The sequence below is a fragment of the Contarinia nasturtii genome, unplaced genomic scaffold (assembly GCF_009176525.2).
Source record: "Contarinia nasturtii isolate CC-2019 unplaced genomic scaffold, AAFC_CNas_1.1 Cnas_scaffold_1371, whole genome shotgun sequence".
Classification (NCBI taxonomy): domain Eukaryota; kingdom Metazoa; phylum Arthropoda; class Insecta; order Diptera; family Cecidomyiidae; genus Contarinia; species Contarinia nasturtii.
The window spans coordinates 3,003,588-3,023,292 of NW_022198708.1; the positions used below are offsets into that span (position 1 = coordinate 3,003,588).

The window sequence follows — 19,705 nt, forward strand, 5'->3', positions numbered from 1 at the left end:
ATAAGATCCGAACAAAACAAAAACAATAACGTATAAGTCATGGTTTATTTTTGAAATCGAATTCCAACAAAAGCAATAAAAAAACGAGAAGCGATTTTTTTCTCTCTTTTCATTCATTCGACGATAAACACGCGAAAAATGACGCTTTTGCTAAACCATAATGGAAGCGTACACATAACGAGCGAAAAATCCGATGAAGACGATGGAATTGATAATTCGGCGATAATAATCGTCAAGGAAAAATAAACGAACAACCATTGGTACCAGTTTTATATTACACGATCGCACGAAACGTCCCGAATATTGATACTTGAAAGCATAAGTGTTACAATAAATACTCGTTTATTCGTGTTGTAGCTGTTTTGTACCCATTGATTGTTGAGGGCAAAGCATTCATTCGTTTTTCTGTTTTTCAATATTTATGCATGATTCGAAATTTTCGTTTCAGTCAACTTTGGATTTTGTTTTGGCTCATCTTGAAAATGGTATACAAAAAAAACATACCGACAATTGCAGTGATATAACATGAAAATCCACTTTGACAAATTTTCAATTTATGGATTTATCCATAAACCGATCAAATGTCGAAAATCAATTTCAAGTGGTTAAACTGTAACAAAAAAAATATACGCTAAATCAAAATCGTTTCCATTTAACACTTTAATATATCTTTTCCTTTTTTCACATTATATTTTATCAATTTTCAGGATTTTCCCTCCCGAAATCATATAATCTTTTGATATTTTCATTTCTACGTAACCGTAAAGTTAGTTAGTTTTGATTTAACAAAATGTCTTTGGTTGCCTGTTACTATTTCATGTGTTTCATGCTCAACTCAATCACTTTCGTCTGATCCATGTTCGTGCGTTTTGATATTTTTGTTTTGGTATAAAACATTTGTTTTTTTCTGTTTTTGTTGATTTTGATATCTGCATGTACTGTTCAGTACAAATTGTGCTTTAATTCGGTGAACAGCGTCGCTCGTGTACGCGTAAATTTTCCTCATTGCTTATATTATTTAAGAGAAATTATTTGTTCAACAAGTTTTACAACACAGTGATACGAAGCATCTTCGAAATGTACAAAATAATATCCACAGACGGAACAAGAGAATAAAAAGACGTTTCAAATATGTAAGAAAATTTAGTACGAAAAATAAAATATCGATGTATAAAGAGTGTAGCAGAGACAGAATTGACTTAAAAGAAGTGCATAAATTTGGCAAAATTTTCCCAAGATACACTAACACATACATCTATATACGTATATATATATAATAAATGTAAATCAAATATTTACTAAAAAAGGCGAAGGAATAAGAAAGAAAATGGTAACTGACACAATCTCGGCTATAGTATATAGTAAAGGTGAAAATAAAATAAAAAGTTGTGAATGAAGAAAAATATTTTCGATATTTTTCGTTTGTTGCGATGGTATACCGCTGAAAAACGACGACGATGACGAAAATGTATAATTTTGTTGTTTTTTTTTTAACTAAAGAAAATAAAAAAAGGAATAAAAAAAATCTCTCGTAAAACCTAACAACCATTGCATTGCATGCATAATCAAGTAATACATAGTACAGAACAAAACTTAACCTCATCGAACAAACCCGAAATAGAAAGTTTTTCATTTGTGTAAAATCGATGGCGAAAATATTATTATTCATAAACGTGTTTTTTTATAGGGATGGTTTCAAATCACAAATGTTCAAAACGAATTTAATGAATAATTTGTAGTTATCAGCGAATGGCATACACACAATTCCAACGAACATTTGCATTTAATAATAGCATACTCACAGCGGACGGCTAACAACACTTTTTTGTGTACGTTGAAGTGGTGTTGAATTGAAACGGCCATTCCTACTACAAAAATGTAAAATCGTTGCTGTTGACTCGACAGTGTCGAGAGCGCACAAAAAACACATTCAAGTTGAAAAGTCGTTTGCATTTTTTTCTGTTTCTGTTTTGACTGCATCCCAAACATTCATTTTACCCGCATTCTTTCCTCATTTATCCGAACACTTTTCAGCTGTTCATTAAGATCTGTGTGTTGATAACCGTTTTATCACCATCTAAGAAGCATGTTGTTGAGATGTTATGCAACACAAATCTCAAAGGAGAATCGAATAAAAGATTATATTTTTGTTTCGTTCTCTTCTACGACATTCTTTTCCTCTTGCCTTTCCTATTCTAAATGATGAAATATCACATTTCTCACGAAATAATTTGATAAATATAACACAGGGACATAGCTGTGAGAAATAATTTAAATGAAGTGAAAAGGTGAGAAATGATATTGAATATAGATAAATAAAGTATATTTCTGGAAAAAGGAAAATACTTGAAAATCAACTAAAAAATGAATTCCAAAGAAAAATAACTGAAACAAATGGTCCATAATCGATCACACTGTACTCAATTTTTCAACGCTAGTCTTTACCTTTGATGTATTCTGATTGCGAAATCTAAACCAATGAATTCGGTTGAATGTGTGGTGATCGATTTCCGAATGACTAATCGATTTCTGGCATTGTTTACACATTTTTACTTCAATGAAAAATGACAACGAAAAATGAAATAAAATACACACACTATTTTCAGAATTCTCTATATCTACAGATAACATTACAACAATGTGTAAATAAATTGGCAAAGGTATTTCAGTCACACAAACTAAAAACTAAAAAAATCTCAAAATTTGGCGTCATTGCCAGCAAATAAACAATGCACAAACATCAATAAAGTGTGTCGTATTTCCAATTGATTAGGATTTCGAGGCTGAAAGCGGACATTTTTCGTGAATATAGTGTGTGTATGCTGGCGGCGCCTTCTGCATACTTTTGCCAAAATAATAAAAATTGAAAAATCGACGAATTTTCTTTTGTTACTGTTGTTGCTGCAAATGTTGTTTTGTGCACATAGTAACAATGATTTTCAATATAGTGCGCTCATGCTCACTTTTGCACACAAAATCGGCATCGAAATAACTATAAAAACATCGATGGTCATATGTTTTGGCTATAGCACACATACATGCAATATTTATTTGCTACACAGCTGTGATTAACATTTTCTCAATCGTTTAAATAAATAAATAAATTTATTGCATTTGATTTTCACCCCATCTCGTTTAGTCGATTGCTCTTTTTATTCGGTTTTTCGTTCGCAGTATCGAATCGGCCTAATATAATGCATACCATTTGCGCACCATACACACAACAAGCGTGCAAGGAAGTCAAATAATAGCCATATATAGTATAGTATAGTAGGCACTGGGTACCTTTTTTTTTATTATCGACCGATGCGTATTTAAAGATTATCGTCAAAATCGGTTACTTTACCCATATAATCAAAATATGCTTTTATGTATGTTGTTAATATGGTTAAGGAGTGTATATGGTCTTGCTATGATCGCATCGAATGGCATCAATCAGTACGGAAACGGTTTTTGAAAATGGTCAGTACCATTAAGTCAGTGGTACGATAGTGAAATCCAATGTGGCTAAGCGAATTATTTAGCCCATAACACATTTGTGCATGAGCGTAGCGAGAGAGTTTAGCCTGTTTATATACATCATTGGCCGAATGGGATAGAAAGTGTATTTCAAAATCAAATTTGATTGTAGGCTCTAAGTCATGACTACAGATTTTTCATTTCAACGTCATGTGTATTTAGGCACAAATATGTGGAAAATCTGTATTGTGACTTGCATGATATTTTATTTTCGGGGCATAACTTATTTGCCAGAAAGCATGCAATGAGTCATTTTGAACACACACACACAGAGTGCAACACAGCATATATACACAAACACACTCTCTCTCTAGACAGACACATTGAGTAACATTCGGGGAATTGTCCACTTGATGACCTCCGATATGATGCATTGAATGCATTGTGCACCGCACATTATGCCATTTGTTTAGCTCACGAGATCCCGTTATATGCTATGATATACGCAAACAAACAAATAAATATACATTTGACCGAATCGATGCCATGCACAAAATAAATAAATTGTAAATTCATTTGGGAAAACATTTGAAATAAAGAAATGTTCAACTGATTCTCGGTGGAATGACGTATTGTGCGTTTCATTTTGAAAATTGTGCCATATTTGTTGAACCATTTATCGATTAACCGACCAACGATTTATACTCACACACAAGAAAAACAAGAGGAATAAGATGAAAACCCCCTCTTAAAAAAATATATGTTATGGCTATGATTTTTGGTTGATGCTACTTTTACCATACGTAGAATATAAGGCAATGGAATTTCAATATTTACAGCAATAATTCCACACGAATGTATATACTAGAAATGTTCTATATAGATTACATGCCCGTTTTCAAATCATGACTCAACCGCATAACAATTGTCCTGGTCCATTGAACAAATTCGATGGATACATTAAATCCAGAAAAGAAGAAAAATATTCGGCTATCGTCACACATCCACACAAAAGCATAATACACAAAACACATCCTAATAAAAGACAATTAAAACGTAACGTTGTTCAGTTTGAACACCACATGGTTTCTTTTGAATGTCGACTGGCCCACAACGTTCAACAGAAAACGTACACCTGGTCATTTCGATTGGTTTGAATTCTTTCGTAAATGTGCTCACCGTTGCATACGCAACAAAGACACACTATTCTCTCTATTGACTCATCCAAACGTCCGAAACGAGTGGCATTTTGTAGCCCCGGCTTCCTGTTCACATAAACCTTACCAAAACAAACATTTCGTTTTGTTTGTTTGTTTGAACCAATATATATCTATCTATGCATGTATGCATTATATATGTATAGCAGGATAATTAAATGTGGAAACGTTCGCAATATATTCGATTCTATTCACGAATTCAATGTGTTTCAAAGCAACATCGGGGACAAACTTAAACTGTCGTCATCAGATATTCGAACCAAAGACAAAATACTGGCTGAGCCAAAACACTGGTAGATAAAACAACAACAAAACTTGAAAATGAAGATAAAGTTATTGAGAGAAAAACAATAGAAGAAGGAAAAGGAACATGCCGAACAAAATGAAATTATTAAATTGAATGGGCTTTTGGTATGAATGATGCACATTGAATTGTTTCTACACGTGTGAAGTGCATGTGTGATTACCGCTCACGGTACATACAAATTTGAAAACGAACAAACACGATTGCAACCAGGATAATCACATATTTCACAATATTATAAACAATCGTTTTTAGCTCTCTTTCTCCCTATTTCAATCTTTCATTTGCCTGTCCTTTTCACACGCACAATTTAAAAAGTGTCACACACATGCAGACATTGATAGCATTGATAGTCTTTGACACCCCAATCGTAAATACAAAATGTGCTATTGCAAAACCATCATAAATGGCATCGTTTTAATTGTGGCTGAGTTGAAATGAGAAAATGAATAAATGATTTTCTAAAATAAAATTAAAAAAAATTACAAAAACGCTTTATAAATGTCAAGTATATTGTTTCAATGTGAATGACAATCGCCTTGAAGTGCATGTATATTCCCTATAGGGCATTTTCAAACGGAAAAATTTGTATACACATGTTTTTGACATTCGAATTCGCTATACCAACACTTTACTCCTTTCGATTTCACTCTTTAAATATAGACTGGTTTAAGTGTTATTGTTTTCTGTATTCTGTTCGTTTCATCCACTCCCATATACATATTAATCGCAAGGTGTCAGACGGCATGTACTTATTCCCGTTTTCACTTTCCAGTGAAGTTTGTTTGTTTGATTCATAATAATTGTATCGCATGTTTTTCCGACCGACGAAAAAAAAACAATATTGTACATGCAAACAGCACACTGGAAACGTATGCAAGAAACATGTGTATCATATTCACCAATATATGAACACTTATTGTAAGTTACAATTTGTAACCGAGTATATTTTATGATACATTTTTTTTTTTGAAAAACTACAACACGTACACACACGTAAGCGAAACATAAAACTGAATGAATAAAAAATGTTCGTTAAAACTGTTGGAAAGAAATCGTTCGCAGGTTTATAGTATAACAAACGGTAAATATTGTGGTAGTTATTTAGTGTTTGAGGATAGAACAATATATTGTTTCGTGTATTTCACGTTGTGCAGTCATTGAAGAAAGCCGCACTCGTGCAAATGTATAGTTTTATATTGTGTGTTTTTGTTCAAGATATGATTAATTGTCATTGGTTTGTGTACGGTTCTTTTTTCTGATTTTATGTGACAATATTATTATTACTTTTTATCAGTGCTAAAGATTAAAAAAAAAGTTGTTCAATTTTGAAATTGAATAAAAAAAACGGGATTTCACTTACAATGTCATTTTGTCCTCATTTTGGCTTCAATTAGCAGAAATGAGTCGACTATTCTCACCGGGTACCATTGAAATAATTTATCTCCGATTTTTTTTGTCCATTTTCATTTAGCAGTGATGATGGCGAAGGAACAAAAAAAATATGGGGAGAAATTGAGTGCGTTGTGTATTGTAAAAATTAAATAACTGAAATTCTCGATGTGATCCATTTTAAAACCGCTTTGCTGCGCATCAAATTCAATTACTTATTAAAGTTATTCGTGTTTCTTTTTTCTTTTTTACACAACCTCGAGCCGATTTACTACTTGAATATGACATTTTATCCAAGAGTACAATGAAATTTAATTTCAACAATGTTCATGGCACAGATAAAATATATGCATCACAATTGGCATGGGAGTATTGTTTATGTATGCAAAACTGAAGTTTGAAATGAATTTTTTTTATATGCGAGCGAGTAATATCTCTTCAGGGGGATAAGATGAAGAGCAACAGAAAGAGATAGAGAGAAATGTAATAAATTTTTGAAAGAAATTCATGTACAAACCTTATGCCACACGTCAAGCAGGGCATCTGTTGCTGAAAAATAGCAAACATAGAGCTGTTTTGTATGCATCATGAAGTGAAATTACGATTTAGTTTAATCTTAGTTTAAATGAATATATAATACTTGATGGCAAAAAGTGCACTTGTTTACATAGTATTTGTTGTTTAACCAATTTTACCCAACTCCCTCCACATCAACATCAAAAAAACAGGGGCTAATTAAAATAATATGAAGAATTTTCAAATTTAATCCATTTAGATTACAGTAAAAAGGGAATGAAAAAAAATTGCGTTTCAAACTTCATTGAATATTGATTATTTACTCAAATAAAATGAGTTGCACATGTAACCAAATTTAAATTATCAATCACTAAACATATACAAAAATGGTATTTACCAAATATCATTGATATGAATTTTATTTAAAAATGTCAAATGGTATTTATGCTATCACTCATTTGGAAGAAATGTAAATCAATAACATTTTAATTGCATTTTCGTTTGGTTTGACTTTTTTTTAAAATGAGCCATTTTCACTTCATCAAAATACGGTACGCAACCAATAGAAGGACAATTTAGTAAAATTACAAATGAAAATATATGCAGTTACTAATTTGCCTTTGAATTTTAACTATTATCAAATAATATGTATTTTGTTTATTCAATTCAATGGGATGCAGATTGTAATTAGACGAGAGTACAGAAGAGTGACACGAATCGAAAGTAAAGCCAACGACAACTAGAAATTAGAAATAATGTTGCACAGCACCGACTATCAACGGTACAAGCAAAAGTTGGAGCGTCTGCAAAACAAAGTGAAAAAGAGGTAAGCATTCACTTGCAACAATATGTTTCCATGTAATGATCAATTTTCTACCATAAACAATTAACCAAAATCCGCTTTGCTTATTTTGGTATGCAAATGTGCAACATTCTAAGTGTTTGAATGGGTTTTTCATCCAGTTACTGATCTTATTCACTTGGATTCGTTGCGAGAGATGCATAAAATTTAAATGCGAAAAAGAAACGATAAGTTTCTTTGAGAGAGGTCTCATGTCTCATTATAGTCGAATTGCATTACATTGAAACCACGCACATAGACACACAGGCATACTCACTACGAATACCGTACAATCGATTCGATCACAATTTCATGCTTGCACACTCACAACATTAAATTTTCAAATGTACATCATGGGTTTTACGAACAATATGCATTGAATCTCCTTTTAATCAATCACACCGAAAACTTTTGAAGAAAATGTACTCGATTTTAATAGATTTTGTGTAATTACAGTGAGAATGCTCGAAAGGAATTGGAAATTAAATTTCAAAGATTGATGAAAGAGCGCAATGAATGGTAAGGTGGTTTTTTTCTCTTTTTTTTTATTCTATTACAGTATAAAATTTATTACTGGCCGTAAAATGAATTGATAGTTGCGAATAGAAACATTCAATAGAATTGAAACTTCGTCAAATACATAGCACAGTATGCATGTTATTATGTACCATGACGATGACTCAAATTATTCGATGCATATTACCTAATATTAGCAACAATCCACAACATAAATTTTCCCTTATTGAACCTGTGTGCCCCACATTAAACATTTTTATATATAGAGCAACAACAACACAACAAAAAAAGAAAGAGATGGGGCAGAAAATGGCGTTCAAACGCAACATAACTTGAGCTCGCCACATAATTTTAATCAATGTTTGCGCTTACACTATCAAAATGATGGTAATTTTTTTCAATTTTCTTCTCATAATTCGATATTGTAGCGAAAAGTCGGCATCTATTCATAAATCACGATATGATACATTGTTAGAGCATGAGCGTAAACGATTGAATCGCAACGAAGAACTAATGCAAATGCTGGAGGAGGTTCAATCCAAGGCAGCTGTTATGGCAACAAACACAGAACGGTTAAAAAGGTTGAAGGTAAGACTCCAACATTTTTTTTCTTCCTCTCTCCATATTTCTTGTTCTTATTTTTTTCTCAATCCTTATTGCCCTACTTCTTTTATATTCCTCAAACAGTTCTCTTTATTTAATGAACAGTTCTGAAAATACTTGTAAAAGTTTATTTCAACTTTGGCATCACATTCTCATTGCTTTATACTATATGGAGTTTTTTTTTTTGTTGTTGAAAATTTCCATTGAATTTTGCACGTATTAGGGGAAAAATGGCATTTTCAAGGCTCCTGAATGGAAGAATCAATCATTTATTTAAAGTGGCAAGCATTAAATAGCTTTATAAATTTATTTTATATTTTCAGACGCAACAAGAGCGAATCGTTATAAATAATTGGCGACGAAATGCGTATTTCCATCAACATTTAATGTATCCAAATGTGTTGTACTCGAATGTTACGCGTTGTTTACCAGCACCGTCATATGAATATCACCATGATCGTATTATCAATTGTACGAGTGGTGACAACTCGCGACCATTGATATGCAATAGACCGACATATTTTGCTGATGTGCAAGAGCCAGTTTATCACAAATCCAATGATGATGATAAATCAATGAGTACATTAGCGGCGACAACAACGTCAACAATACAACCATCGAATCTAACGCAACCAATAGCAAACGTTGTAAAGGAAATACCATATCCAATTTTACCTTTAATGCCAATTTTCCAAAATGATACAAATGCACCATTATTCAGCGAACTGTTCCATTTGTCGAGTGGTAATCTACCTCATGTTCGAAATTTTGAAAATCAACCACTCATCCATCAACAGCAACAGCAACATCAACAGCAACAGCAACAACAAATGACAACGGCACCGACTCAAACCATATTTGATAACAAACAGACACTCCATGTTAAAGAGTTGCCAAGTAATAATAATCCATCGAGAAACGAACACATTGGCTATCTTTTGAATTCAAGTATAAATGATTCAATCAATTCGCATTCAATATGCGACGGATTAAATCGTAGCAAATATTTGGACAGTACGATTGCATCACGATCAAACTATGCGTCTGCAATGCCACAACATGAAATGGCACATGATTTTTCGCTAACTAAATTTGCAAACGATGCACGGCAATCGCAACAGTTTGATGAAATTCCACAAAAATTTACAAACAGTCAATCTTATTCTTCCATTGAATATGCAAATCAACCACATAATTCGTATTATTCAAGCGCCAAAAATCAGTTTTCATTCGTTGATGATTCGGGTGTCTGTCAAAAAGCAGCACAACCATTAAATTCGAGTATTGGCGCCAATTTATTGACCTTGCCACATCAACTGAATGAAGTAATACCAAATTATGCGTCTTCATACAATCAACAATTGCGAAATCGAACGCATGAACTATCAATTTATGATACAAACACAAGAAATGGGCGCACGGATGAAATCAATCCAAGCGAAAGCGGTGCCATTGATAGAAATTTTGATGAAAAACGAACAACCGACACGATAAACATACCCTGGAAAAGTAATACTGTTAATGATGAGTATTCATTTGAAAAGAAGCTTGATGATTACACCATCTTGCCACGTGTTGAATCAATCGACCCAAGAAAATCGATGAACACTTCTTGTTTGGCAGATGTTGATAATTTATCATCTTTGGCACGTTTGCCGTCAACAAATATAAGTAATAATTTTTCATCGAACGATATTACGCAATCTGTTATAACATCGAAATCGAATAAAATGCCAAATGATGAAAAACAGTATGATTACGTTAGCACCAAAGATGATAAATACTATCAAAATCCATCGATTAATAAAACCACTACCAACACTATTGCTCCCACACAAACGACAACTCAATTGGCCGAACGAACGCTCTTTTCCATTTCAAGTGACAACCAGGAAAAACCCACACGAGTTTGTGATAAACGACGGTCCAGCATCGATGTTCCAGCCGACGATGATAGAGAATTGGAAAAAAAATCAAATGCAGCAAATGTACGTCGTCGATATAGTGTAGCAGCTAATTTACTTGATTTACAAAAAAATATTACAAACATTGAACCATTTTATCTGCAATCTTCACCAAACATCGATTATCGTGACGATCCAGTGAATGTAACACCTGATAATAATCGAAATAATTTTGAAACAACATCGTTCAATACAAATAGTTTGGCTGTTGGTAGTGGTCAAGAAAATAAACGAAACTCAGTGGACGATAGTGATCGAACAGCTGCAATATCAACGGTTAAAATAGAAGATGTTTCAGAAAATGACGATGTTGTTGTTGGCTATAATGAACCGCAAATATCATCATCGAATATGGCAGCATCTCCTGTTGAGACTATGCATGACAATGAGTATGGCCATATTGATAGTGGTGATGTGAATCAGAGTGATATCAGTCCATATTATGCGGACGATAATAATGCACCATATTCCACGTACGAAACAAATGACCAAACTTTTGTCGAAAATGCATTTGAAAATCTTCATTTGAACGATGTGGTCGAACCACCGATGAATGAAGTGCAATTGAAACAATTCGATGATGGAACCGATAAAATTCGTGCTCCCGGAACGCACAGGTATTTTCTCATAAAAATTATACTTAAAAATTAATTTCAACAATTTTGAATTGATTTTTGGAAGCAATGTAAGGTTATTTGAATGCTGACATGATTTTTTTTTTATTTTATTCAATGTTTGATATCATTAGCAAAACCGTAACATGGGCCGATGATCCTCATAACAACTATAAGAAAGACGAACAAGCACAATTCTATGAGACCCCGAATTCAATAAATGTTGAAGCAAGCAATGATGTATATTACACAGGCAACACAGAAGAATCGCAACAATTTCAAAACGAATATTCACCGCAAGCAAATATTCAGCAAAGCATTGAACCAAATGATGTTCACTATCAATACGATGGCAATCAATATCAAGCTGAAACGGATGCCAACCGAAATTTGTACGGCAATGAAGAATACTATTATCCAGAACAAATGAATCAGTACGAACAATATGAAGCTCAACAACAACAACAACAACAACAACAACCCCCACCACCACCACATCAACAGCAGGAACAACAACAGCAAGAGGTAAACAATTTTTAACATAACTAAAGACAGAGTTTTTGGAAAATAACATGCAAAGTGTTTCGACATTAAGCACGGCGACTGAATGCAAACGCACACTTAATGGGAAAAAATAGAACGAATACGTTTAAATATAGAAAAAATTGTAATAACAGTTATCATCAACCGCATTGATAGCATATTGAGGTTTTTTTTATGGGGGTCGGGTTGAGATTACGTTTGCTAAACTTTCGACACAAGAAATCGCTTTCAATTCGTTGAATTCGCACATTTCTGATTCTTATTTATATCAAAAAATGTATTGTAATGATATGCTTTATATCCTTAAATAGGTAAGAATAACGTTAAAATGCTACCGACTCTGTTATTTCGATATTCGTTTTTTTCGTCTTTGCTTTTTTGCTTCAATGGTTTTTTTTTATATTCTCTATCCTTTTCACATGAGAGCATATTTTGAATGTTTGTATGTTTGCATTTGTCGCCATAGGATCTACAATACTATGCAAATGATGTGATTGGAAACGATGGAAGTTCAATGAGCCGCTTACCTGCTGATGGTTATCAGGAATATCAAATGGAATCAACGTTACAAGCACATCCAAAACACGATGATGAATACTATACGGTTTCACCAGGAGAAAATTATTATACATCCGAATACGATGGTGTCGATCAAAATCAAGCCTACTCGACAAATGTCAATTTTGATAATTCACATGAGATGCCCACTTCAAGTTCGGTTGGCATTGAACAAAATAATCAAGAATCACTACTACAACAGCAGCAACAACAACAACAACAACAATCGATTGAATATTCAGCAAACAATGAACCAACTACCGTCGATACCGTCACCGCTGCTGATATTCGAATTCCAAACTATTTGCAAAGTGACACCGATGACAGTGGCAGTCAACCAGGCTACCAGAACAATTTAAGCAATAAAATCCAACAAGACAGTGATTTTGATTTTTCCACAAATTCCGAAGTGAATTAAAGAATTTATATTTATACTCAATCTATTTTAATAGCCAAAATATGTGACCGCAACATTCTCAATATGCAAAAATGTCTTACAAAGTTTCTATTAAATTGAATTGGTTAAAATGTTTAATGTTAAAGCAATAAAATTAGCTCTTTTCATTGATGATATTGATGAAAATGCACATGCACCATATAATAAATCGAATGAATAGCTCTGTCGTGTTATGTTGTCGGTTTTCTCATTCTCTGTGTGTGTTTTCCATTTCTCTTGGCTTACCATATAGGAATGTCATGCGCACATATTATACATTTATATCATTTTTGCATGGTCGCATTAGACTTCTTACGTCTAATAGGTCAAAATTGTAAATGTTAAACCACGAACAATATTAATTGCAATAGAATGTCTTTTTTTGACTTATGTTTCATTCTTCCTTTTTTCCATTCTATATCAGTTTTGGAAATGTCCTCTACAAAAATGTATACCGTTTACTTGCCTCAAAATAAATGACTCTCTGGTCGCACTAACGTCAATTTTATTTCTTATCTTTATTATTATGATTTGACTATTTTCTTATAAATGGTCATGTTTATGATTGATATAAATACGCGCGAGAATTATATAATAGACACAATTTTATCTCCGAATTTTATATGAATACCAAATTCATTCTTGGCCAAACACCCTCATACATGGATATATAGAACAATTCCATTTCATCGCCATCATTACCGATATATTACAATTGAAGAGCTGCTCACAAACACCAAAGTAATTTCATCAATAATAATTTTTTCTTCTTTGCCAAATTAATAATTTACGTGATTTTTTTTTATCACAGCCGATTATGTCGATATTGTTGTTGCTGTTGAGATAAGCTTTATGTACAATGCATGCTCTTCATATGCTGTGTTGTGAGCTTTTCCGCTTCATATTTTCCTCGTTTTTTTTTTTTTTTTTCATTACTTGTTCGTCTTTTCATTTACATAACACCATTATTCATCTGAGTTGTAAGAAGGAGAGGGGGAGAGAGTAACAGATAAAAAAAAAAGAACTGAATGTGCACATTTTGAATGGCGTGAAATGAAGAGAAAAAAAAATTATGCCGAATATGGAAATTGAAGACGTTGAGGTGATAGCCAAAAGATGTGGTTATATGAATGTCAAACAAAGCATCGACAATAAATAAAAATTAAATTTACATGCTTGTAAATCAAACTCTGCTGAAAGCACACTTATTATAAGAGTTTTACTATTGTGCGTGTAAAAGAGACAGAGCATGAATGGGTATATACAAGAGTATTCGCATACGTATGAATCCAAATCATTCGTCCCAACTGCAATAAACAGCCCTAAAATGAAATGAATACTAAAAAAAAACACATATATAACCACAACAACAACAAAAATAACAAACAAAAAGCAGAAAAAATATATTTATGTAAGTATATAATTTTTACATAAATGCGAGCCAACCAAATGTGAACCGAATGCTCACACACTTTGTACACGTCAGAAAACATGAAAAACATGTACAGTGTACACAACAACTTAATTCTATAGGTAGAATAGATGAACGGAAGAGACAAGACACTACGAAAAAGCAAACGAGAGATGATAACAAAAAAGAAGACCGAATATAAAAGTACGAAATGACAGAAGAAGAAGAAGAAAAAACAGAGTAAAAGAGAAAAATTTAAATAAAAACCATATTCTATGCAATGACATAGGCCAAAACAGTAGCAATGCAGCGTATACATGTGGCATATTCAGTATCATTTCATCATCATCATCGTCATCAATGTACCATAATGATTGCAGAGGAAATAAAATTGTTGAACTGTTGTTTTCGATAATGGTCGAAAAATAAAATGGTAGACAAACGACAATAGCAATAGAATAACATCAAATCAAACAATATTTGCCCAAGCATAAGAATCTCTTGAAGAAGAGATACTGACGTAGACAACATTGAATGAAGCATAAAGAGCACATTGAACAAAAGAAATCTGCATGGTGTCAACAAATCAAACATTGATTATCTCTCATATTCGTACACATAGCCTAATGAATACATAAGTGCAAACATATCAATACACACACAATCTTCCATCACCGGTATGGTAGAGAGAGAGCGAGATAGAGAGAGGAAGAGTAGAGAGATGGTGAGGTTTAGTGTAAAAAAACGAATGTATCCCCAACACACGACATAGAAAAGGCAATATTGGGAATGAATGAGCTTATAAACATACATATGGCGGAGTTCAAGACACCTTTAGGTGAACTCAAGTATACAATTACTTTTTTGATAATAAGACAATCTGTAATGTGTACAGATTGATGACAAAGCTCGAGAGAAATAGAGAATGTTAGTATTGTACACTTACAATTTAGCAAATAATACGTTGAGAAAGCAATTTTTTGAGATTCACATGCAAAATGAAGCGACAAATTTAATAAACAATGCTGCATATGCTTGATGAACCCTTCGATGATTAATTGATATCGTTTCAATGCAAATGAAATTGAAGTTAATCGATGAAACTCTCTTACCACCCAATCAGTTCTGCCAAATCTGTGCAAAAGTGGGTTAATTCTCGCTTTCTTTCATCTCAATACGGCATATATGCATCGAGTGGATACTTTTTTTATGACCTTATATTAAAATCTATCAAGCACAGTTTATTGATGGATTCGGCTTTTTGCACTTCATTTAAGACATTAAACCGTTGATCTTTGGCTCAACATTTCTTTTATTCTGCCGAAAATCTTCGACATTTCATGTTCTTATTTTTTTTTCATTATTATCTGTTATAAAAGTCAAATATTCAAAATGATACCTTTGATAATAATAAAGAATTGAAAAAATTTCAATAAATAATTTAGATAAAGAAAAAAAACTTTATTCAAATTCACTGTGTGTCAATTCATTCTCGTTTTTATTTGAAATTATAAATTACAATGGTAATATATTTTTCTGTTGACAAAGCTGAAAATCACATAAACATTTTAAGCGATAAAAGAAATCAAAACAGCATACATACAAAGAAATTCAAAGAAAAAAATATTAATATTTCGAATAGCAATTTGAATACGCATCTCACATAGTTCCAATGGCAAAATATTGTGAATAATACATACATATATGCATCGAAGTTGTCCTCAACCATAAATAATATGGAAAATATAATGTGTTTACGTTCGACGAATAAACACAACAACGACGATGTTTTCCTGAGAGATGGATTTTCTCTCATTCTCCTCCGATGGATTGGATGGCGCTTTAAAGCTGAATGGAAAAATGTTTGAAATGCTTTTCAAACAAGATGGAAAGCATGCACGCACACAAACTCAAACACACAATTTCCATCATTTTCGGACTCCAGTGTTGGTCTCGGTACAGCGACCAAACTATTTATTGTGGCAATCAACAGTATTTGTGTATATATATGTGGGTTTGTGTGTTGGTAGGTAGCAGTGTATTTGTGTGAAGTACATCAACATACACTTTGGACATTTGTTTTCGATACTGTGTGCGGTAGGGTACATTGAAACTGATTTCAAGAAAATTTTCAAAGTACTTTCGATAGATATATGAACAACAACGTTGAGTTCCATGTAGCTACAACAACTCAAATTAAACACGGATGGTTTGAAATACATGGTACTTTTTTTGACGAGAGCGCTCACACTCATACACGGACATATAAAGAAGGCAAGGGAAAAAAAACCGTACGGTATTTCTCAACGTCCATAGCACACGGGATGATGCTTTAAAAACACAACCAACCCAAAGTACGGCAACAGTACACTAAAAAACATTGCAATTGGAATGTCTAAAAAGCAGCTTGCCAGTTTGAAGCTCGTATCTTTGTCGATATTGAATGGCGATTACTGTTTATATAGCGGTATGGAAGGTATACCAATTTCGACGAAATTTTATTTGTTTGTTTCATTTTTATTCGGTCGGTATATATACGTGAAATGTCAAACATTTGCAAAGTATACACCAATGACTTTCGGTTAAATTTAACAGAATCAGCCTAATCCGCAATGTTGATGCCTTTCGAATTCGTGCTTATGCCGAAAATCCCCTTGTATTTATCTAGAACTGGTGAGGCGAACGTTGAGTTTATCTCAAATAAAGTTGAATTATACATCACACATAGGTGCAACATCAAAACCGAATTACGATTCAACGCGCACATTTTTTTCTTGAGCGCAATATTTACCATCCACTGAAAATGAATCATTTTTAATGCGCACTCGAATTATTATTATCCTCTCGCTCTCTCTTTCTTCTGAATGAAATCTATTGAACTGCGACGACGCTGACGTGCACAAAATTAATCGGTTCCAATGGAGGAAAATGTCTATATGCAATGTGTATGATCAACCATTTCAATTTTGCATACACAATTGACACAACACATAACATACTGCACAGCCGTTACACATTAAAACGTTTGCCGAACTTTCGAAAAATAAAAAATTTGCTTATTCGATGGGACTGTATTCATCGTCAATTTAATGATTTAATATGACTGAGAAAATTGTGCTTGCGTACATGCACACTTAATAAATATCAAATCGCACACCCCTCCGAAAACCGAAATAAACAAGTGAACATTCGAAATAACCATAGTCGTTCAGTTTTGTTTATTTTTTTTATTTTTTTTATTTCTTTCATTAGATTTCCTCATTTTCGATTGAATCATCTGATTCATAGTTCGTGTTGATACTTGGCAATCGATGCGAATCGAAAATAATTAATAAAAATGGAATATATGCACGTAACAATTGAACTGTGTGCACACTTTCACAGTCTCTCGTTTCGAATGTCTGGCACGGCCTCTCTACGAAGCGTCCAATTTTATGGGCATTATTAATATCTATAAAGCCCTTTAATATCCAAATGAATACAACACTTTCATCGAGTACTTTTAGCAGAACGGAAAAATGGGAGAAAGTGTTTGTAACGGGGAATTTGTATCGAAAATCGAAACGAAATTGAGTCGCACAACGACGCAGCAATAGCACAACATAACACCCAATATCCAACATCCTTTGAAGATGAACGGGAAAAAAGCTTCTTTTCATTACATATATTTATATATATATACATGCTCACGAATACATAAACGGAAAAGGGAGAGAGTATGCTTTCAAATTTTCGATGACATAGTACATAAGTCGAAACATTCGCAATTATATGTGCGTGCGTATTTGTTGACTTTTTGTTGAGCTTAAGCAAAAAAAAAAACTATGTTTCCATATAAGGTGTTAGATAGACTTTTGTCGATCCCTCTGTCTCTCACATACGCACTGATTTCGTTATCTTCTTTTTCATTTTAATTATGTGCGTTAATTTAAATAATTTATCGTTTATTTTCATATAAAACAAAAGCAATGAATAACAAGAGTAAGCTTGGCCGACAGCTGTATACTGTGTGAACAATGAACATGCTTGACGCAGCATGTTTTTATGGAAAAATCAGTAAATGATGACGATGGCGGCGGTTGCGTTGGCGGTGTCTGGACCAAACGAAAAATTATCTTAATTAACTAATTTAGATAGTTTTGTGAGTGAAGAAATTAGAAATTTGAAGACGAAATGTGTGTATGTGGTGTCGCCAGTTCAAAGTTTATGGAATGGGTATTTATCTGAATGATTTCAATTCGAAAATCAAGATATAGCAGCAGATAAATATGATTTTAGGGATGCTTGTAATATTTTACAAACAGACATGAACTCAAATACAGTACATAGAGAGACATAGACATACCACGCACACACAAACACACACGCTCCCCAGACACAATTCTCTCCGTGGAAATATCATAATCATGATTTTGTCGCTCCATTCGTATTTTATATGCTTATGCTGTAGTAAACCAGCAACGTTTCGCCCGCTCATCTCACAATTTTGTCGAATGAATGATTTTTAAAGCAGTTGCTGTTTCTTTGTGCGTCGTGCATAAAAGTTAAAAAGAAAATGAATCAGTTCTTAAAAATGTAAAGGAGAAAATGGATGTGCGAGTTGCGATTTGTGTTGCTATTCTTGTGGTTGTTGCTGTATTTCCCTTTTATTGATGCACATACCGAATTAACATTCGACCAGTACAAATTTTACTGAGTCGTTCGATGTGGCCGTTGGGCGACTTTAACCTTAGTCGATTCGGATGCTACTAACACGCATAAGTTTCGGTGATCCCATGTACAAATTGGTAAGAGCGCATTCGCTTTTTTTGCACTAGTATCGCTTCTCCAACGCACCCCACAATACATAACACAGCGAAGAAGAAGAAGAATTATAATATTTAAGAAAAAAGCGCGCTTCGTGATTCTGTAAATGTATGAAAAATTATGTGAGATCTCGGATCTCGATATCTGAACTGGTGCTTGTCGTCCGTTTGGTGTATTAATTTTATTGCAATAAATATTTTCTCGACGGGTACCCATGAATTTTTTGTACGAAAATGTCCATTTTTCTCCCAATGCTGTTGTTGCTGCGATGGCATGGTACCATTCAAAGCTATTAATGTGCTACTGACGATTTGCGGCTGCTGCTGCTGCTATTGCTGAATTTGTTCTAACTTAACTGTATTTTTTGTGCTTGTTTGTGTGAATGTGCTGCGCGTGAATTCTGAATACATTCTGAACGAACACACACAAACATGTGCCCTAGAATATTTGTACACATACAGATACACACAACTACATGCGCTCGTTCGCTCCGTTCGATCGTACACAGTTCATGCACACAGCCTG

At 33.4% G+C, this 19,705-nt stretch overlaps 1 protein-coding gene across 4 annotated transcripts; it reads left to right on the forward strand.

Annotated features, from left to right (window-relative positions):
• Positions 1 to 982: 982 nt before the first annotated feature.
• LOC116345750 (myb-like protein I) lies at positions 983 to 13,422 on the forward strand. 4 transcript variants are annotated; one of them, XM_031775402.1, is made up of 7 exons: positions 983 to 1,133; positions 7,569 to 7,714; positions 8,186 to 8,248; positions 8,674 to 8,833; positions 9,172 to 11,429; positions 11,561 to 11,951; positions 12,436 to 13,422. In XM_031775402.1, the coding sequence occupies exons 2-7, from the start codon at positions 7,644 to 7,646 to the stop codon at positions 12,943 to 12,945; spliced, it is 3,453 nt and encodes a 1,150-aa protein (XP_031631262.1). In that variant the 5' UTR covers positions 983 to 1,133; positions 7,569 to 7,643; the 3' UTR covers positions 12,946 to 13,422. The 4 variants fall into 4 exon arrangements, with proteins under 4 accessions (XP_031631262.1, XP_031631265.1, XP_031631264.1 ...); XM_031775405.1 differs by lacking the exon at positions 983 to 1,133 and adding an exon at positions 1,235 to 1,330; XM_031775404.1 differs by lacking the exon at positions 983 to 1,133 and adding an exon at positions 6,136 to 6,223.
• The last annotated feature ends 6,283 nt before the right edge of the window (positions 13,423 to 19,705 follow it).

Coding starts and splice junctions, on each gene's coding strand:
- LOC116345750 (XM_031775402.1), top strand. CDS start 7,644: ATGTTGCACAGCACCGACTATCAACGGTACAAGCAAAAGTTGGAGCGT. Junction 11,430..11,560: donor CGTGCTCCCGGAACGCACAG/GTATTTTCTCAT, acceptor TGATATCATTAG/CAAAACCGTAACATGGGCCG. Junction 11,952..12,435: donor AGGAACAACAACAGCAAGAG/GTAAACAATTTT, acceptor TTGTCGCCATAG/GATCTACAATACTATGCAAA.